Source organism: Hemicordylus capensis, chromosome 1 (assembly GCF_027244095.1).
Source record: "Hemicordylus capensis ecotype Gifberg chromosome 1, rHemCap1.1.pri, whole genome shotgun sequence".
Classification (NCBI taxonomy): domain Eukaryota; kingdom Metazoa; phylum Chordata; class Lepidosauria; order Squamata; family Cordylidae; genus Hemicordylus; species Hemicordylus capensis.
In genome coordinates, this window is record NC_069657.1 from 230,950,437 (window position 1) to 230,967,354 (window position 16,918).

The 16,918-nt window shown below is 43.7% G+C and overlaps 1 protein-coding gene across 15 annotated transcripts in view; it reads left to right on the top strand.

Moving 5' to 3' along the window:
• Nucleotides 1-2,953: 2,953 nt before the first annotated feature.
• The window catches only part of LOC128340074 (transient receptor potential cation channel subfamily M member 8-like), a 149,754-nt gene continuing 135,789 nt past the window's right edge, over nt 2,954-16,918 (top strand). For 3 of the 15 annotated variants that reach the window (XR_008313445.1, XR_008313447.1, XM_053284786.1), the window contains exon 1: nt 12,099-12,982. Coding sequence is in view for 1 of the 15 variants with exons in the window: in XM_053284778.1 (XP_053140753.1) it covers nt 2,975-3,064 (90 nt within the window). In the remaining 14 variants the exon portion in view is untranslated. Of the gene's footprint in view, nt 3,065-12,097; nt 12,983-16,918 lie in introns of those variants that run through there. The other 12 variants (XM_053284776.1, XM_053284782.1, XM_053284783.1 and 9 more) reach the window with 9 other exon arrangements.

Genomic DNA, 16,918 nt, shown 5'->3' on the forward strand with positions numbered 1-16,918 from the left:
CAGGCATTATCTCATCATGACATTTTAAAAATGAAATGAAGTTATTCCCTGCTAACTTGGCAAAGAGGCACCTTTTACCGTGGTGATTCTCTCTATTTAGCAGGGGGAGAGTAACTGGCCCTGTCCACCCCCAGCACAGTACTTCCAGTGACTGTTGCTGGTGTGTATCTTATGTTTCTTTTAGATTGTGAACCCTTTGGGGACAGGGAGCCATCTTATTTATTTATTATTTCTCTATATAAACCGCCCTGAGCCATTTTTGGAAGGGCGATATAGAAATCGAATTATTATTATTATTATTATTATTATTATTATTATTATTATTATTAATCCAAGATCTATTTCTTGGTCACTCTTTCAGCTGAGCTGCCTTTAAACAAATTGTCTTATAAATGGTACTCTGTGTATGTCAAGATCTGTTTTTGTTCAGCAGGTGAGAACTGCATTACAAAAGAGCACAGTTGGATTTCTTTCATTAGTCCATTTAATAAAGCTGGTACCAATAGAAGTGTTTCTTGTAGGGCTAAAAACCAATTAAAATTTAAAACCAATTAAAGTACTTTAAAAAAACAATTTAAAAACCTTGGAAGGCCAGGCCAAACAAGTAAGTTTTTAGGGCTCTCTTAAAGGCCGAAAGTGAGCCTAAACTGCGGATATCTGCCAGAAGTGTATTCGATAGGCCAGGAGCAGCTACAGAAAAGGCCCGGCAAATAAAATAGTGGCTCAAATACTTCAACTGCTATGATTTATTTAGATGTATCTCCAATTATCGACCCATTAGTTTGTTGTCAGTGGTTGGCAAATTATATGCTCTGTATCTTTTGGATAAGCTTGAGGCATGGATTTCAGAAAATCAAATTCTCGGGATTGAACAAGCAGGCTTTAGAGCAGGCCGCTCTACTCTCGATCACTGTATGATCCTGCACCATCTAGCAAAGAAATACTCTAGTGGCCCCAAATGCAAATTTTTTGTTGCCTTTATCAATTTAAAATCTGCGTTTGATTCTCCAGATATTTATTATGGTCCAAACTTGGAAAAAACAACAATAGATAAGAGATTGTTATTTTTGATGATGCAGCTTTATTCCAATTCCTCATTACGGGTTAGATATGCTATCAATGGGGCCCTAACTGATTCTATCCCCTCTACTCGAGGGGTCAGACAGGGCTGCGTCTTGGCCCCAACACTGTTTAATCTCTTTATTAATGATTTGGCTCCATTTCTGGAGAGTGTGGATTCCCATGCCCCGAAGTTGGCTAACAAATGAGTGCCCATTTTACTCTATGCCGCAGCTGTGCTATCTCAGTCCAGATTAGGTCTGCAAAGACTGTTGCGTGCTTTTGCCAGCTACTGTAATGATAACAAACTAATAGTTAACTACAAAAAAACAAAGGTCCTGGTTTTCTCTAAATCCAGGAAATTATATAAATGGGTAATAAATCAGAACCACATTGAGCAGGTTTACAACTATAAATATTTAGGCATATTGTTTCAATATAATCTAAATTGGAAAACCCACAGGCTGTCTTCAATTCATAAAGCCCGCAATACTCTCAGTGCCTTTTTGCGATTTTATTACTCTAAAGGGGGCCAGTTTGTTCCCATGGCATTCCAGGTATTTCGTGCTAAGATTGTGGCCCAACTACTTTTTGGGGCCCCGCTATAGATCCAGGGAGTAACAGATGAACTGGAGAGAGTACAGTCTATTTTTCTAAGAGCAATCTTTGCAGTGTCTAGGTGTGTGCCTTATTCTGCTCTATGCTTGGAATCTGGGTCTTTCTCTATTGTCTGTAAAGCCTGGGAGCTTACTTTTGCTAGATGGAGTAAACGCTGTTCAGAGATTCAGGAATCTTCTTTTTTCCAATATTTATGGGTAGATTCTTATCCCAACCCTTGGCTAACATATGTAAATAATAAAATTATGCAACTGGGCCTTTCTCCTTCAGAACTCCTTACTTGGGAATATAAATGGTGAAGGAAATATTATTTCTCCAGTTGCACGATATTGAACGGCAGAAACTTATGTCTTCGGCCAATAGGACTTGCTCCCCTTTACATTTTGGGATTTTGCCACCTTGGGGAGATAGAGGTACTAATTACTTAACAATGTTGCATTTTTCTAAATTTCGGGTTTCATTTTCTCAGGCCCGGTTTAATGTGTTACCCTCTTCTCTTCTGGAATGGAGGTTTGCTAAAGATCATTCTGCTATGATTTTCTGCCCTTGTGGTATTGGCCTCCTGGAAACTGTCACCCATGTATTGCTATAATGCTCTTTATATCGGGATGCTAGAGAAGAACTTATTTCCCCTCTGTTACTCAAATTTCCTGGAAGGTGTGAGCTCTTTTATACATATTACTGTCTTGCGGATTCAAGCCCCGGGATTACAACAATTGTAGCTAAATTTTCTACATTGCCATCAGGTTAAGGTCCCTATTAAGTGCTTAATTGCGAGAGCTGTTTATTGTTTTTAAGTAATTTATTATGAGTGATTGTATTCTGTTTTATTGTGTTTTAGCATTGTTTATTGATCGTTGTATTGGACATATTTGTTACTCCTATTTCTGATGGCCAATGGCCATAATAAAATTGATGATGATATTTAGATGTATCAGGAACCTTACTGGTTCTGCTACAGTGGTACCATGCATGTCTGCTGAACACTGGGAACAATGCCGGGGGGTGGGGAGTGGACCTTGGGTATGAATAATTGTTGGGGATTTCTGATCATTGGTGGTGACTGTACAAAGAATCTAACTGTTTTTCAGAACTTTCTCTGAAGGCCACTTTCATGATATTTTAAAAATGGATGAATAAGAAATAAAATCACACAAGGCTTAATGAGAAATTAGTGAGTAATGAAATCACACAAAGAAATGAAATTTGAGGTCTCAAAATTGCTTTCAGATAGCAAAAGGTATTAATCTTCTTCTCCCTTTGGGCAGGTGGTACAACATCCAACTTCACAGGTATCATGAGAAGCCGAAGAAATGGTACTATGGAGAGTTCAAAAAGTCTTTACTCCAGTATATCTCGTAGCACAGATCTATCTTACAGTGAAACTGTAAGTCATTTGTAAAAGCCATTTCTGTACATGTTAGAAAAATCACTCTAAGCTCATAGCTGATGTTAATTATAATTGTCACATATAATTATAATTGTCACATGCAGGGAGAAAATATATAGGTGATAACAGCCATTTATGTTGATAACAGCCATTTATGTTTATCAGAGATTCTGGGATTCATTCTTGTCTACTCTGTACATTTGCTGTGGGTGAATGCTAAGTTGAAGCTGACAGTGAGAACATTTGAGAACTGGTAAAATCAGATCAAGATACTTTGCTTTGAAACCTCTCCCAGCAGTTTCATGTAGATGTTAAATAGTATGGGGGACAATATTGAGCTATTGTCTCAATACGGAGACAATACACACAGGTCATAGGCCAAGGAGTTAAGCAAATGTCCCCTAGCACCCTCAAAAAAAAAAAAAAAAAAAAAAAACCTTCCCCCAAGAAAGGACTAGAACCATTCCAATGCAAAACCCCTGGTTCCTATATCTAAGAAGGATACCATGGTCGATGGTATCAAATGCCACTGAGAGGTCCATCAGAACCAACAGGTTTCCAACTCTCCAATCCCCCCATCTAGTTCCTGGTGTAGATCATCCACCATGGTGACCAAGGCAGATTCAGTCCCAAATCCTGGGCTGAAAAGGGTCTAGATAATCTATATCATCCAAAACCCTTTGCAGCTGCACAGACACGACACACCGAGGCAATCTTTGCCATGGACCTTGGGGATCTGGTCCATGGCCTCCTGTCTCCAGGGGGCCTCAAAATGTTCTGGGGGGTCTCTCCAGAGGCCTGGCAGCTTTTCTCAGAGTGACCCCCCCACCCCTGGCTATGAAAATTTGCCCAAACACACACAGAGCCTGCCAGAGTTCATAAAGGGCACTTCACTTTGTGCACATTCCCACTGTCCGTCTGGTTGTGCCTTTTCATGTTTCTCCTCTGACAAGGGGCTGCCACCACCATGGGGGAGGCCTGCTCAGCTCATCCTCCACCCCCTGGCCACACAGATGGCAAAGATCGGTGTGGTGAGGCAACAGCAGGTTTTATTCTTAAAAAAATTAAGAGGGGGGCCTCATGGGTGGGTCTGAAGCCCTTCAGTTCCGGGCTCCAAAATAACCTTGAAACACAAATTATTCTTGTTAATCTGTATATGCCCATTTTACGTCTTAGAATACATAGTAAATCTCACTGGGGTGATTTTGAAAGATATCTCATACAGCTGATGATGGACTATCCGAGGGCAGCAATAATGATAGGGGCGATTGTAATGCCAGAATTAATGTGCTTGAAGATTCAGGAATGGGGGATATGCCCCACCTGACATCAGAAGATTCTCCTCTTGCCTCAACTCGTATTCTGCTAGACCAGGGCAGTAACTTTACTGGCAGGCTGCTGGTACAGCTGGCTAACAAACTAGACCTCCATATTCTTAATGGAGCTGTCAAAGGAGACTGCCCTGGCCAATTTACCTTTTTTCTCGGTACAAAATGTTTGACAATAGACTATGTAATGGTATCTAGAGGGCTGATAGACAAAATAATATTGCTGAAGGTTACCGCAAGACCTGAGAGTGACCATTTCCCTTTGAGGGTCACTTGCCATCTAACCAATGAGGGGATCATAGAACCCTCACCTAACCGCAGGGATGACCCAGAGACGAAATCCTCCGATTTGGCCCAGAGAATTAAGTGGTCCCCAGAGCTGGAGGCTAGACTCACGAACTGATGTTATTCAGAAGCAGGAATGGAGGAGCATAAAAAAAAAATAACCCTAGTCTGCATCAAACGGTGCGAAGGACCCGCCCCCGAAGGGGGGCTGGTGTCCCAGACTGAAGTGACTGCTAATTACGAAGCCTTGATTTCTCTACTTATCCCTTTACTGGTCAGAGGCACTCAAGCCAGGGCCGCCTCGCATGTATCTTACAACAAACCCTGGTTCGACCAGGACTGTAAATAGGCGAAAAAAGTACTGCTACAACTCTCTGCTGACCACAAAATAAATAATACCTTATCCTTAGACACGAAATTCAAACAATATAAGGGAAGTTACAAGTCTCTGATTAGAGCCAAAAAGGAGGCCCTGAAACAAAGACAATGGTTAGAACTTGTAACGGCCCTTAATAAGAAGGATGAAGCCAGTTTTTTGCGCTTAGTATCCGGGGTTAATTTGTTCCCTAGACAAATTTCAGTCCCGGAGGAAAGATGGGTAAACCATTTCACCAAAATCTATGCCCCCCCCCCCACAACTACACTTAACCTCTCCATTTCGGCCCAGCATCTCCCTGGAGGAATTGCCTGTATGGCCTCCAGTTACCACTGAAGAAGTGGAGAATTGATTGGACAGCTAAAGAGAGGCAAATCCCCAGGTAAAGATTATATCCCCCCCTGACTTTTTAAGGGCCAATGTTAGCTGGTGGGCTCTGCTCTTAGCTTCCATGTTCACTTACATAGACCTAACAACAAATATGCCCAATGGCTGGGGACAGGCAATTGTCATCCCAATTCACAAAAAAGGCCCATTGGATGACCCGTCGAATTACAGACCAATAAGTCTATTAAGTGTAATTGGTAAGCTATACGCTAAACATCTAAATTCCAAACTGTTGGATTGGATGGAGAAAGAAAACATTCTAGAACAAGAGCAATCGGGGATCAGAAAAAGAAGATCTGTGATGGATCATTGTTTGGTCCTCCAGTGCTTAATAGAGAAATATGTTGAGGGCAGAAAGGCGCTGTTATATGCCGCCTTTATAGACTTTAAGAGTGCCATTGACTCAATATCCAGGGATGCTCTGTGGGAGAAACTTGCAAACTCCTCTATTGACAAGAGATTGCTAACTCTAATATATAAACTCTATGAGAATACGAGTCTGAGAGTAAAATGCGACCATAATGGCCAATTATCCAGAGAGATCCCTGTAGGAAGGGGGGTCCGGCAGGGATGCATATTAGCACCAGCTCTTTTCAATTTCTACGTAAACGGCCTAATCACCCGCCTACAGCAAGTTGAAACTCACGCGCCAAAGATAGGGGATAGGTGTTTACCTATCCTCATGTATGCAGATGACACGGTCTTATTGTCACAGACCAGAGTTGGTCTAAAAAGAGCGCTAGAATGCTTGAGTCTGCTCTGCAATGAGGAATTTTTGGAAATTAACTATACCAAAACTAAAATCGTGAGATTTGCAAAGAAGCAATGGATCTTTAGATGGTCCATAGGTGGAGCCAGAGTAGACCGGGTGAAGTCTTACAGATACCTGGGGGTGGTGTTTCAGTTCAATGGGGGTACTTCTATGCACACCAGTGCCGCTAAATTGAATGCCACCCGATCTTCTATGGCAATTAGGAAATTTTTCTGGGCACAAGGTGGTGGCTACATTCCGGCAGCAAATAAAGCCTTTCAGGCTAAAGTGATACCTCAGCTGCTATATGGGATTCAGGTTAGACTGCCAAAAGACCTACGAGCTTTAGAGAAAGTCCAATCGGGTTTTCTGAGATCACTGTTGTTCTGAGATCACTGTTGCGTCCCAAACTCCTTAATACGGCTGGAAACTGGGCTATTGAAATTGGAGACCAGGGCCTGGCTTCTTATCATCCTGTATTGGATCAAGACTTACCTTTACCCAGTAGGACTTATACCTTACCTCCTTGCCGCTACCCCAAAACCCCGTTGGTGTAAGGCGGTTGAGGAGAGACTCCGGAAGATGGGCTTTTGCCCAGCACAACTGTTAGAGTATGGCGAGTCAATGGCAAGATGCCTAGTTAAACAAAGGCGCAGGGACATAAACTTCCAGGAGGAAAGGGCCTCTACAAATAGGCCGCTACAACTCCTAAGCACCAAGAAAGATTGGGTCATAGCATCCTATTTTTATACAATCTATTCACCAAAACTTCGTTGGGCATTTACAAGAGCTCGCCTGAATGCTCTACCCTCAGCGATGTTATCAGGAAAATTTGAGAGAAAACCCTATGAGGAGAGACTATGCCCTTGCGGATCTGCTCCCGAAACATTGATGCATTCACTGTTATATTGCCCACTTTATACCGATGAAAGAGATTTATTTTTATCCCAGTACCTGAAAGGTCTCAAAAGCCACTCAGTGGAGACAATTCTTACATGTTTATTAGAAGATAGGGACCCAACAATATCCTTGGCAGTTGCCAAATTCTGTTATACATTGATCAAACTAAGAGAGGCTAGAGCACAGCAATCGGTTAATGTCAAAGGTTCTTGATTTTATGTATCTGATAACATTTTAGATTTTGTTTTTGTTTTTTCTCTTTACTGAGTATATTCTGTTTTTATTGTCGTTTGATATAAGATCGTAAATAAACAACTAACTAACTAACTAGGTGCACCATTGATCACACACTCTATCACCTTGCTTTAAAAGGGAAGATTTGAAATAGCCAATAGTTATCAAGGTTGGTGGAATCAAGGGAGGGTCTTAGCACTGCTTAGATCAAGAACCCTTAGTGACACAGTAATAATTGGCTCCAACCACCTACCTGTTCCTTCTCTGGCAGAAGCAAACCATGAAGGGCAAGGGTCCAGAGTGTATGATGTTCCCTGCACTCTGCCTAAGATCTTGTCCACTTCCTCAAGCTGTACTAACTGAAAAGAATCCACCACAATCAAACCAGATGGTTGCCAAGGCAAGTCTCTTGGAACTGCCAAAATCCTGGTCCAAATTGTCACAGATGTGAGCAACTTTATCGATGAAGTGACAAACAAACTGGTCACATCAGGCTGCTGATGGTTCCTCTCCTGTCACATGGGGGCCTGTGTGAAGCAGTGACTTTGCCTCATGAAACAGCTACCCTGGGAAGATGCAATGGAGGAGGAGAAAAAAAGTTTCTTCACCACCCCCACAGCCACAGAGTAGTCCCTAAAACGGGCTCTAGCCTGTATTCGGTCAGATTCATTACAGGTCTTCCTCCAGTGTTGCTCTAGCCATATCTGAGTTGTTTCATTGCCTTAAGCTCCAAGGAGTGAATGGGCTCCACCAAACCAGAGAGAGCATTTAGAAACTGTTTCAACATTCCAGGGCCTCATACCTGGAATGGTATTCATTCCAGTGAATACCAGGGCCTCAACATGCCCATGTGAGTCCAAGCCCATGTGAGGGGAAGAAAAATACTGAATCATCCCCCCTGTGCTTTCTGAGCAAAGGCTTCTCCTAAAAGTATACAAGAACTTTCCACATGCAGGCTTAAACTGGTAGAATTGCTGAACGTATGAGGTGTGTTGAACCAAAGAAACCCCCTTCCCACCTCTCCTTTCCTGAGTTAAAATTCCACTCAAAGAGGTTTGTAAAATGCAAAGAACATAAAGGGGGGGGAGCTTTATTCAAAATACTACAGACAACTTCCATCTGAGGATCTCTCAGCTTTTAGTTACAGGTAAACAAAAACAATACTCAGTGGTTAAAAGAATAATTCAAAAAGCACCCCAGATGATATTTGGACAGCACACTTTAAAAATTGTGGTTACCCCATTGCAAAGAACATGAATGTAAGAAAATACAAGAGCACCTTTAAAAGTTTCCTGTCTCTTGCAGCGCCCTAGCTGGATGGACTCAGGCTTAGCTTACAGACTTGTTGGTACAGGTAATAGGATTGAGCATTTTGATTCAGGCACAAATTGATTTGTGCCCGAAAATGGCAATTTCAGATTATTTGTCTACAAATCGAAACCAGAATTAGACCTCCGATAATTTTCGTTTACAAACTGAAATGACCTCCTCTCTGTTCCGAATTTTGTTTACTTCAGAAAACACTTTGGAGCTCCATCAGCATTGCATTGCAAATTTTTCTTTTTGTCTCTCCACACTAAAGCAGCAAGCAACTGACTAAGTATTTGTCAGAAGGATTAGCATAGCAGAAGATAAGACATGCAAAAAAGGACACAGCTTCTGAAGACATTTCCTTGGGCAATGGATATTTAGTTAAGAGAAATGAGCTGTATTGTGATGCAATTGTGTGCTGAGAATGAAATGATTAAGCTAAGAGCAGCCAATCCATTGTCAACTCTAAGTAACAATATCCGGAGCTTCCCACTCTGTCTGGGGGGCTGCTGGGTGTGCCTGGAGAGACTTCTTACAGCTTTGCCCCCCCTTTTCTCCCTCTTTATTATTTTGTGTGTAATGATTAAGATTCTACATGCCCTGTCCTGTTTACATTTAAAATATTTAAGCCCTTGCAGAAAACAAAACAAAATGCTAGTAAGGACACTGCAAGTCTCTTTCAAGGTATATGGGAGGCACAAGCTATTATGCTTGGTTAAAGCAAAAAGCATACACTTGCTGGGTTATTATTAACACACTGGGAAGTATATAAGTGGAATATGAAGAGGGGGAAGGTTTGGGAGATAACATGATACAGGAAGACATCCCGATAGACAGATTTTTAAATTTCAGATTTGCATTGGTAAGGAAAGAACTGAGTTTGCACCAGGAATATATATGCTGGTGTAGGGCACCATTTCCTCCTTTCTGCTGCATGTGTGGGTGAAGAGAGAGCTCCATTCATTGCCTGTTCCATCATCCTTTGTCCCTATCCCCCACCACTGAGTCCACTTTCCCAGGGGAGCTGCCATTCTCCAGGATTTATACCCTTGCTTAGCCTCGCTGACCAGCCTGCTGCGTCTCCTAGTCTCCCATGCAATTGACCTAAGGGCTGCTTTCTTAGGAATTGTCAAAGTTGCAGTGTCTTTGGGCAGATTTGGGGCAGAAAGGGATCTGCTGGTGCAGAACAGTGGGTTGGGTGGGAGTGCCCCAAGGGGTACCTGCTACAACCCAGACTCCCATGGAATTGGCCCAAAGGCTGCTTTCTTAGGAATTGTTGAATCTGGAGTGTCTTTGGGGCAGATTTGGGCAGAAAGGGGTCTGCTGGGCAGAACAGTGGGTTGGGTGGAAGTGCCCCAAAGGGTGCCTGCCACAACCCAGACTCCCATGGAATTGGCCTAAGGGCTGATTTTTAAGTGTGTGCCTTTGGGGCAGAAAGAGGTCTGCTGGGGCAAAACAGTGGGTTTGGAGGAAGTGCCCCAAGGGGTGCCTGCCACCACCCAGATTTTGGTCAAAGGGTTGATTTTTTTGTGATTTGGGGAAGTTTGAGTGTCTTTAAGCTTTTCCTTCATAGGGAATAATCGTGGTTTCAGCAGCCCCATAACTGCACTTGGGGGGCGCTGGTGTGGTGCTGAGCGAGTGGTGGTGTAGTGCCAACCACCCCCCTGAATTGCTAACCCATTGGGGTACTGGGCTTTGTTGTTTCTGAGGTGTTGAGTTTAGATTCTCTGGTAGCAAATGAGATTTTTAATGAAAAACCATGAATCCACTCTCATATGCTACCAGAGAATCTAGTCTCAGAACTCCTCTAGAACAACAAAACCATGTACTTCATGGGTTGGCAAACCATGTGGGTGGGTGGCACCCTATGTGCACTACACCACCACTTGCTCTGGGCCACCCCAGTGCCCCTCAATGGAGTTATGGGACTGCTGAAACCTCCATTATACCCTATGAGGGAAATCTGAAAGGCGCGTAACTTCATTAATTCTTTAAAAATCAGCCCTTTGCCAAATTCCTCTGAAAAAATTGTGGTAGCTTTCTTGCACCAACTGGGCACTACCACCAACCACACTCCACTCTGGGCCACCCCTTTCACCCCTGCGTAAAGCTATGCTTTCCCTGAAACCTCCACTATACCCTATGGGGAAAATCTGAAAGATGCACAAACTTCAAAAATTCACCAAAAATCAGCTGTTTGCCCAATTCCTTTGAAATGTTTGTGGTAGATTACACTCATTGGGCACTATAACCCCCACCCACTCTTTTAGCCATGTGACCCATTTTAAAAACTGAATTAATTCTGATTCAGATTAATTCGGATACAAAACAAAACTGGGGTTAATCGGAAGGCTTGATTTTGGACAAAATACAAAATGGGGTTGATTCTGATTTGGTACAAATCAAAACAGAAAAAAATACAAAATGTGCAACCCTAACAGGTAAACAATTAGAACAGTTTCAGGGATATGCAAAACACACAAAAGAAATATAAGTTTCTAATGCAACATCTGACTAGCAAACTGTTCCCTATGCTGAATCCCCTTCTCCTTGAAAACTCACCCTTAGGCAGCTGCTCATACTCCCTATGCGGTAATCCACTCCTGTTCATTCTCTTTTACTACTTTTCAGAAAATAGAAAGTGGATCCATCTAGACCTGTATTCTGTTGCCATCAGTGCAAGTGAAATACTCGCAAGAATCTGCCTGTATACATGGAAAGAATCCGTAAGGTGGAATTCATGAGCAGTTGAGCTGGTCTTGTGGTAGCAAGCATGACTTGTCCCCTTAGCTAAGCAGGGTCCACCCTGGTTGCATATGAATGGAAGATTAGAAGTGTGAGCACTGTAAGATATTCCCTTCAGAGGATGGAGCCGCTCTGGGAAGAGCAGAAAGGTTTCAAGTTCCCTCTCTGGCTTCTGCAAGATAGAGCTGGAATATATTCTTGCCTGCAGTCTTGGAGAAGCTGCTGCCAGTCTGTGAAGATAATACTGAGCTAGATAGACCAATGGTCTATCTCAGTATGTGGCAGCTTCCTATGTTCCAGTAACTGCCCTGGTGCCACCCTATGTCATGCCAGGATAGCATTTAAGATTTAATTCACTTTAAAATTAAATTAATAACTGTAAACATCACTTTGCATCACATATGCTTGACAGTAGGGATGTGCAAACCAGTTTGAATTCGAACCGGTTCCAAGGTTTGAACTTGGACCAAACAGGGCATTGCATTGGCAATGCTGGTCTGAGTTTGAACCGATTGAGCCAGGTTCAATTCGAGCCAGTTCAAAGGTTCTAGAGGCCATTTTATATGTTTTCCTCCATTTAGTGTGACTTGTGTTGCTTGATTTCATTGGCTGAGCTCTTGCTTCCCTGATTGGCCAGATGAGTCTGGCTCTCTGGTAGGCTCTGCACTGTGCCAGTCCTTGAGAACTGGCACCCTGTTGGCCAGGGGGGAGGGCAAAAGTGGGGGCTCCCAAAGGAGGGAGTTTAAAATCCTATTTAAAGCCAAGCCTCTGGCCTAACAAAATCACTCTGGCTGCAGTGTTCCTTGGCTTCCTTCAGGTCTGCTGCAACTGCTGGTGTGGTGAGAGTCTGCTTGGCAGACTGCCGTGTTTTTGTTCCTAAACCTCCCTTCTGCCTGTTTTTATGCCCTCCCCCTCCTCTCTCCCCTGTTTTAAACCTTTTTCCCCCTGGTGTGATTGTGTGTGTGTTTGTTCTACTGCTTTCATTTTTCCCCCTGAGTGAGTGAGTGTCTGTCTGTCTCTCTCCCCACTCTCCTCTGGGCCAGGGGGGCCCAGGCCCTTTGGCCTGAGGCCTCTCTCTGGCCCATTTCCCTAACACAGTCCCCACTTTCCCACACCTTTTTTCTTTTGGTGGTTGCTGCTTCTAAATCTGTTGACTGAGGAGAGAGAGAGAGAGTCCTCCTCAGCTCAGCAGCCACTGCCATTTATTTTTATTTTAATCTGGGTTTTTTTGGGGGGGGTGTCCTTGCTTTCTCTGGAGTAGGTACTTTTCTTTGTTAATCCATTTCTTGCTGTGCTTAGCACACCGCTTGCACCAGAGTCCAGCACCTCTTTCCTCCACTTTCTTTCCCTCCCCCCTTCCTCATCCCTATCCCCACAGCCTTTCCCCTCACAAACCTTTTTATTTATTTAATCATTGTTTTTACTTTGATATATATATATTTAGTTGGTGAAAGAGCTGGAAAGCTTTTCATTCTGCCCTCCCTCCACCCTGGCTGTGCCTGCCTGCCTGTACTGTGCCAGCCTGCCATTGGTCTGGAATTCCTTATTTTTTCTCCTGACCAGTGTGTGGGGCAGAAGATCTCCAAGACAATGAGGGAGTAAGTGATTACTTTTTGTTGTCCCCTCCCCCCCTTTAGTGTTGCTTAAATAAGGCCTCCTTTTGTGTTTGGGTGTGGGGAGGTATATTTTCTGTGTTTTTCTTTACAAGTTGTTCTTGTTTTCACAGGTTCCCCCTTAGTTCCCCCCGCTTGTGTACTTTATTGCATTGTTTTTAATTGTATTGTTGTGAGTGGAGTGGATGGGTAGCCTTGTTTTTAAAAGGGGGTTCTTTAAATGGGGGGGGGATAAAAAAGGTCCCTGCCAAAAAATAGGGTTTTTTAAAAGAAAGTCTCCCCCCAATAGGCTTTTTTTAAAAAATCCCCGCAAAACAGTTTTTAAAAAACACCCTCCTTTTTAAATATATTTTCTCAATTTTTAAAAGAAGCCCACAGGGTCTTCAGGAATGTCTGAGTGCCGTGTGGAGAGCAGAGCTTGCATCAGGGTGGCAGGCAGAGGTGGAAGGGGGTCCCCAAGCTGGTGCGGGATGCCAGGGTGGGAGGCAGAGAAGACACCATCCTGGGGTCCCACAGATTGTCATCAGCAAATTCTTTGAGGTGGTGGCGCGAAGGCTCGTTGAGGCAGTGGTGCGAAGGAAGTGGGCTACAATCTTGCGGGACTGCTCCACAAACACAGCTGTGGCAACAACTGCACCTACTATGAGGCGGCCATGTTCCCTGGACACCTTTGCCTCCTTGAGGCCAAGGGTATCCCTGACAGTCAGGTGGAACATGTGTGCCCAGCAGCGGATGTTCACACACTACAACACTGACTCTGTCACTGCCATTGTCTGACTCTGTCATTGCCATTGTCCTCATTGGAGCCATTGTCTGCCACAAGGAACCCCCTTCTGAGGTGTGGCAACCCACCTATCCACTCCTCAGTTTGGCAGTTTAGTACGGCTGCCACCTCCTCCTTGGAGTGCTTGACATTCACGGTCTCCACTTGCAAGACCCCACACCTGTGCCAAAATGTGGTGTGCCTCCAGAGCCAAAGGCAGCACCGGAGGTCCCCTCTCTCTCCAGACCCCAACAGTGGGCACTCACACTGTTCCACAGATCAGTGGTGAAATGCACGCTGATGCCAGCTGGTGCTGCACACAGCATGGCTGACACAAGCTCCCTGCACAGGGAGTTACTGTCCTTTTAACAAGCTATCTCAATCAGAATAGCTTCTCTGGTCTGTATATATATGTGTGTGTATGGAGAGATATTCATAGGGATTCACTGAGAGAACAATGAATCCCTATCTATACCTCATACAGCCACCAAGAATCTAGTTTGTGTTTGGACTTGCTGTGTATGAGTTATCTCAACGAATCCCTTTGAAGATCTCTGTCTCTGTCTCATCTCTCTGTGTATATATATCTATATATGTATACACACACACACACACCAGAGAAGCTACTCTGATAGAGATAGACTTGTTAAAAGGACAGTAACTGAAATAATTCCTGGGGGGAAACCATGAACCTCACTGGCTTGGGGCTGCCTGGTCGGAGTTGTGGTACAACCCACCATGCCCCCAGACACAGGTGGTACAACCTACCTGGCACCCCCCCCAAAGGTGGGGGGATGGGGCTGCCTCAATTCCCCATTATTCCCTATGGGAGAAATGAAAAAATTGGGGGGGAAATCTTCAAAAATGCATTAAAAATCATAGAAGTGTCCAACTGCTTTGAACCCCCTGGGTGCCTATCACCCACATTGGTTTTGTGCCCCTAGGTGCTATACATAGGGAGTGATGGGCCAATTCGAGTCCCCATTATTCCCTATGTAGAACCTTTTAGATCCGGTTCGAACTGGGGGGCACGGGTTCAAGCAAAATCAAACCACACTTCAAACCACCCTGGTTCGAAGCTGATTTGAATTTGAACCAAACAGGCCAAGCTGGTTTTGTGCACATCCCTACTTGACAGCATGTCACATAGGAACTACACATCTTTCTGAACTACAGGTCCCAGAATTAACTGTACAAGCATAGTCTCTATTCTCCAGAAAGACCATGGGCCAGCCAGCAAACATTGCTTTTGATTGGCTCCACCAGCACATCTCACACACCCTATTTTGGTAATAGAGAAGTTTGCTTAAGAAAAGTTGAGGAAGTGTATCATTTATAGTGAACATTTACACAGTACTGAAGATATAAAACTGTCATTTTATTTTATTTACTGTTGCAACTAAGGTGCTAGCCATGACATTACATTCTTCAAAACCATTTGAAATAGAACCAGCTTGAATGGAAGGATTCTGGGAAATATAGTTCTGTGACAATGGTCTACAACCTTTTGGCACCAGCTCAGCAATTCTTTCAAACTGGTTCAACTTCAAAATGGTTTTGAAGAGTGCAGTGTGGTGGTGGCTAGAGCCTGTATGTTAGTACTACGTGCTTGTAGAAGTAGTAAGTGTCAGTAGAATAATGCCTGTGCAACTAAAAATATATTCTACATTAATTAGAGATGTGCCTGGATCATTTTGGTGCCTCTATGAAGATTCCTGCTGCCAAAATGTTTCCTGCTACCATTCCTGTCAAAATGTTTCAGCATGGGGCAAGGAGTTCCCTTAAGAGGAGGTGGGCTAATCCTACCTGCCTGTCCCCCAAGCCCATTGTGGCACTGTTCCCATCCAAGCTTCTTTGTGAAAGTGGCAGCCTGTGCTGCTTGCCCCTTTAAAGCACCATGCCATGGAGCCGGAATGCTTCCCCCAGCATCCCTCATGCAGCGTTGGCACAACAATGGTGTTGGCGCATGTGCCGATGCTGTGTGAGGTTTGGGGGTTGTTAATTTTACCCCCAGTAAAAACAGCAGAGCACTAGGGAAGAGCACACACTCTTGTACAGAGTAGTCAGCACAGAGTTTAGTTGTTGCAGCTGTTTAGAGAAAACACATAGAGATTCTTGTAGAACTAAATACTAAATATTTATTGGTTAAGTACACATTGGATAGGCTAGACCTAATCCTAATGTAAAGAACTACATAATGAATAGGTAAGGAGATGTTTCCATCTACTCTCTAAGAGGAAAGGAAGGATTGTGGGGCTCAACAGGAATATACAGGAAATACCTGAAGAGTAAAATCAGGGGTCATAAAGCAGAGACAGGTAGAACAGTAACTCACTGTCTCTACTCCCAGTGCCCCTTGTGGTCATTAGTATAGTTGGTGCAAAAGGTCAATGTACTGGGACAAGTAGCACAGGCTGCCACTTTCACAGAGAAGCTTGGATTCACAGTGAAACAGTGAACAGTGCCACGATGGGGTGGAGTGGGATGGCGGAGGCTTGGGGAGCTGCCCACCACCTCTTAAGGGAACCCCTCGCTGCCCTTGGGATGGTGCCGAAGCAATTTGGTGCACATCCCTAATGTTAATACCTAACAAATACATACTATTTTATTTATACTGTTTAATGTTAATCATATACTCAGGGCCATGAAGAAGCTGACTCTCTCTCTCTCTCTCTCTCTCTCTCTCTCTCTCTCTATATATATATATATATAAACTGATTTAATAAACTAGGAAAGAACTATCTCCACTAATCTCACACAAACACACTATATTCCAGCTCCCCATTGTCTGAGCTAAGTAAAGGTTGAGTTCCTTCAGGCTTCCTGGGCCTTGGAGAGCCTGATCACACTCACCTCCCTGCTTCTGCCCCATAGTAGGCTGACACTCCTCCACTGCATAGCCTGTCCCCTACCTTTCCTTCTTCCAATGGCAAACCCCTAAGTTTGTCAACTCCTCCCCCAGCCATCAGGATTTTTGTTAACACCTATTCAGTTGAATGGGTCTGGTTCCTGTCTTATCTTGACATTTCCTGTCTTTCTGTAATCATCTTCCGGCTTGTTTTCCTGCCCCAATTTTGGGTGCATGGATAAATCCTATTTCTTCAAACTTCTTCCTTCTACATTTTACATTTACATGTAATTCTCCTTGCATTTCAAAC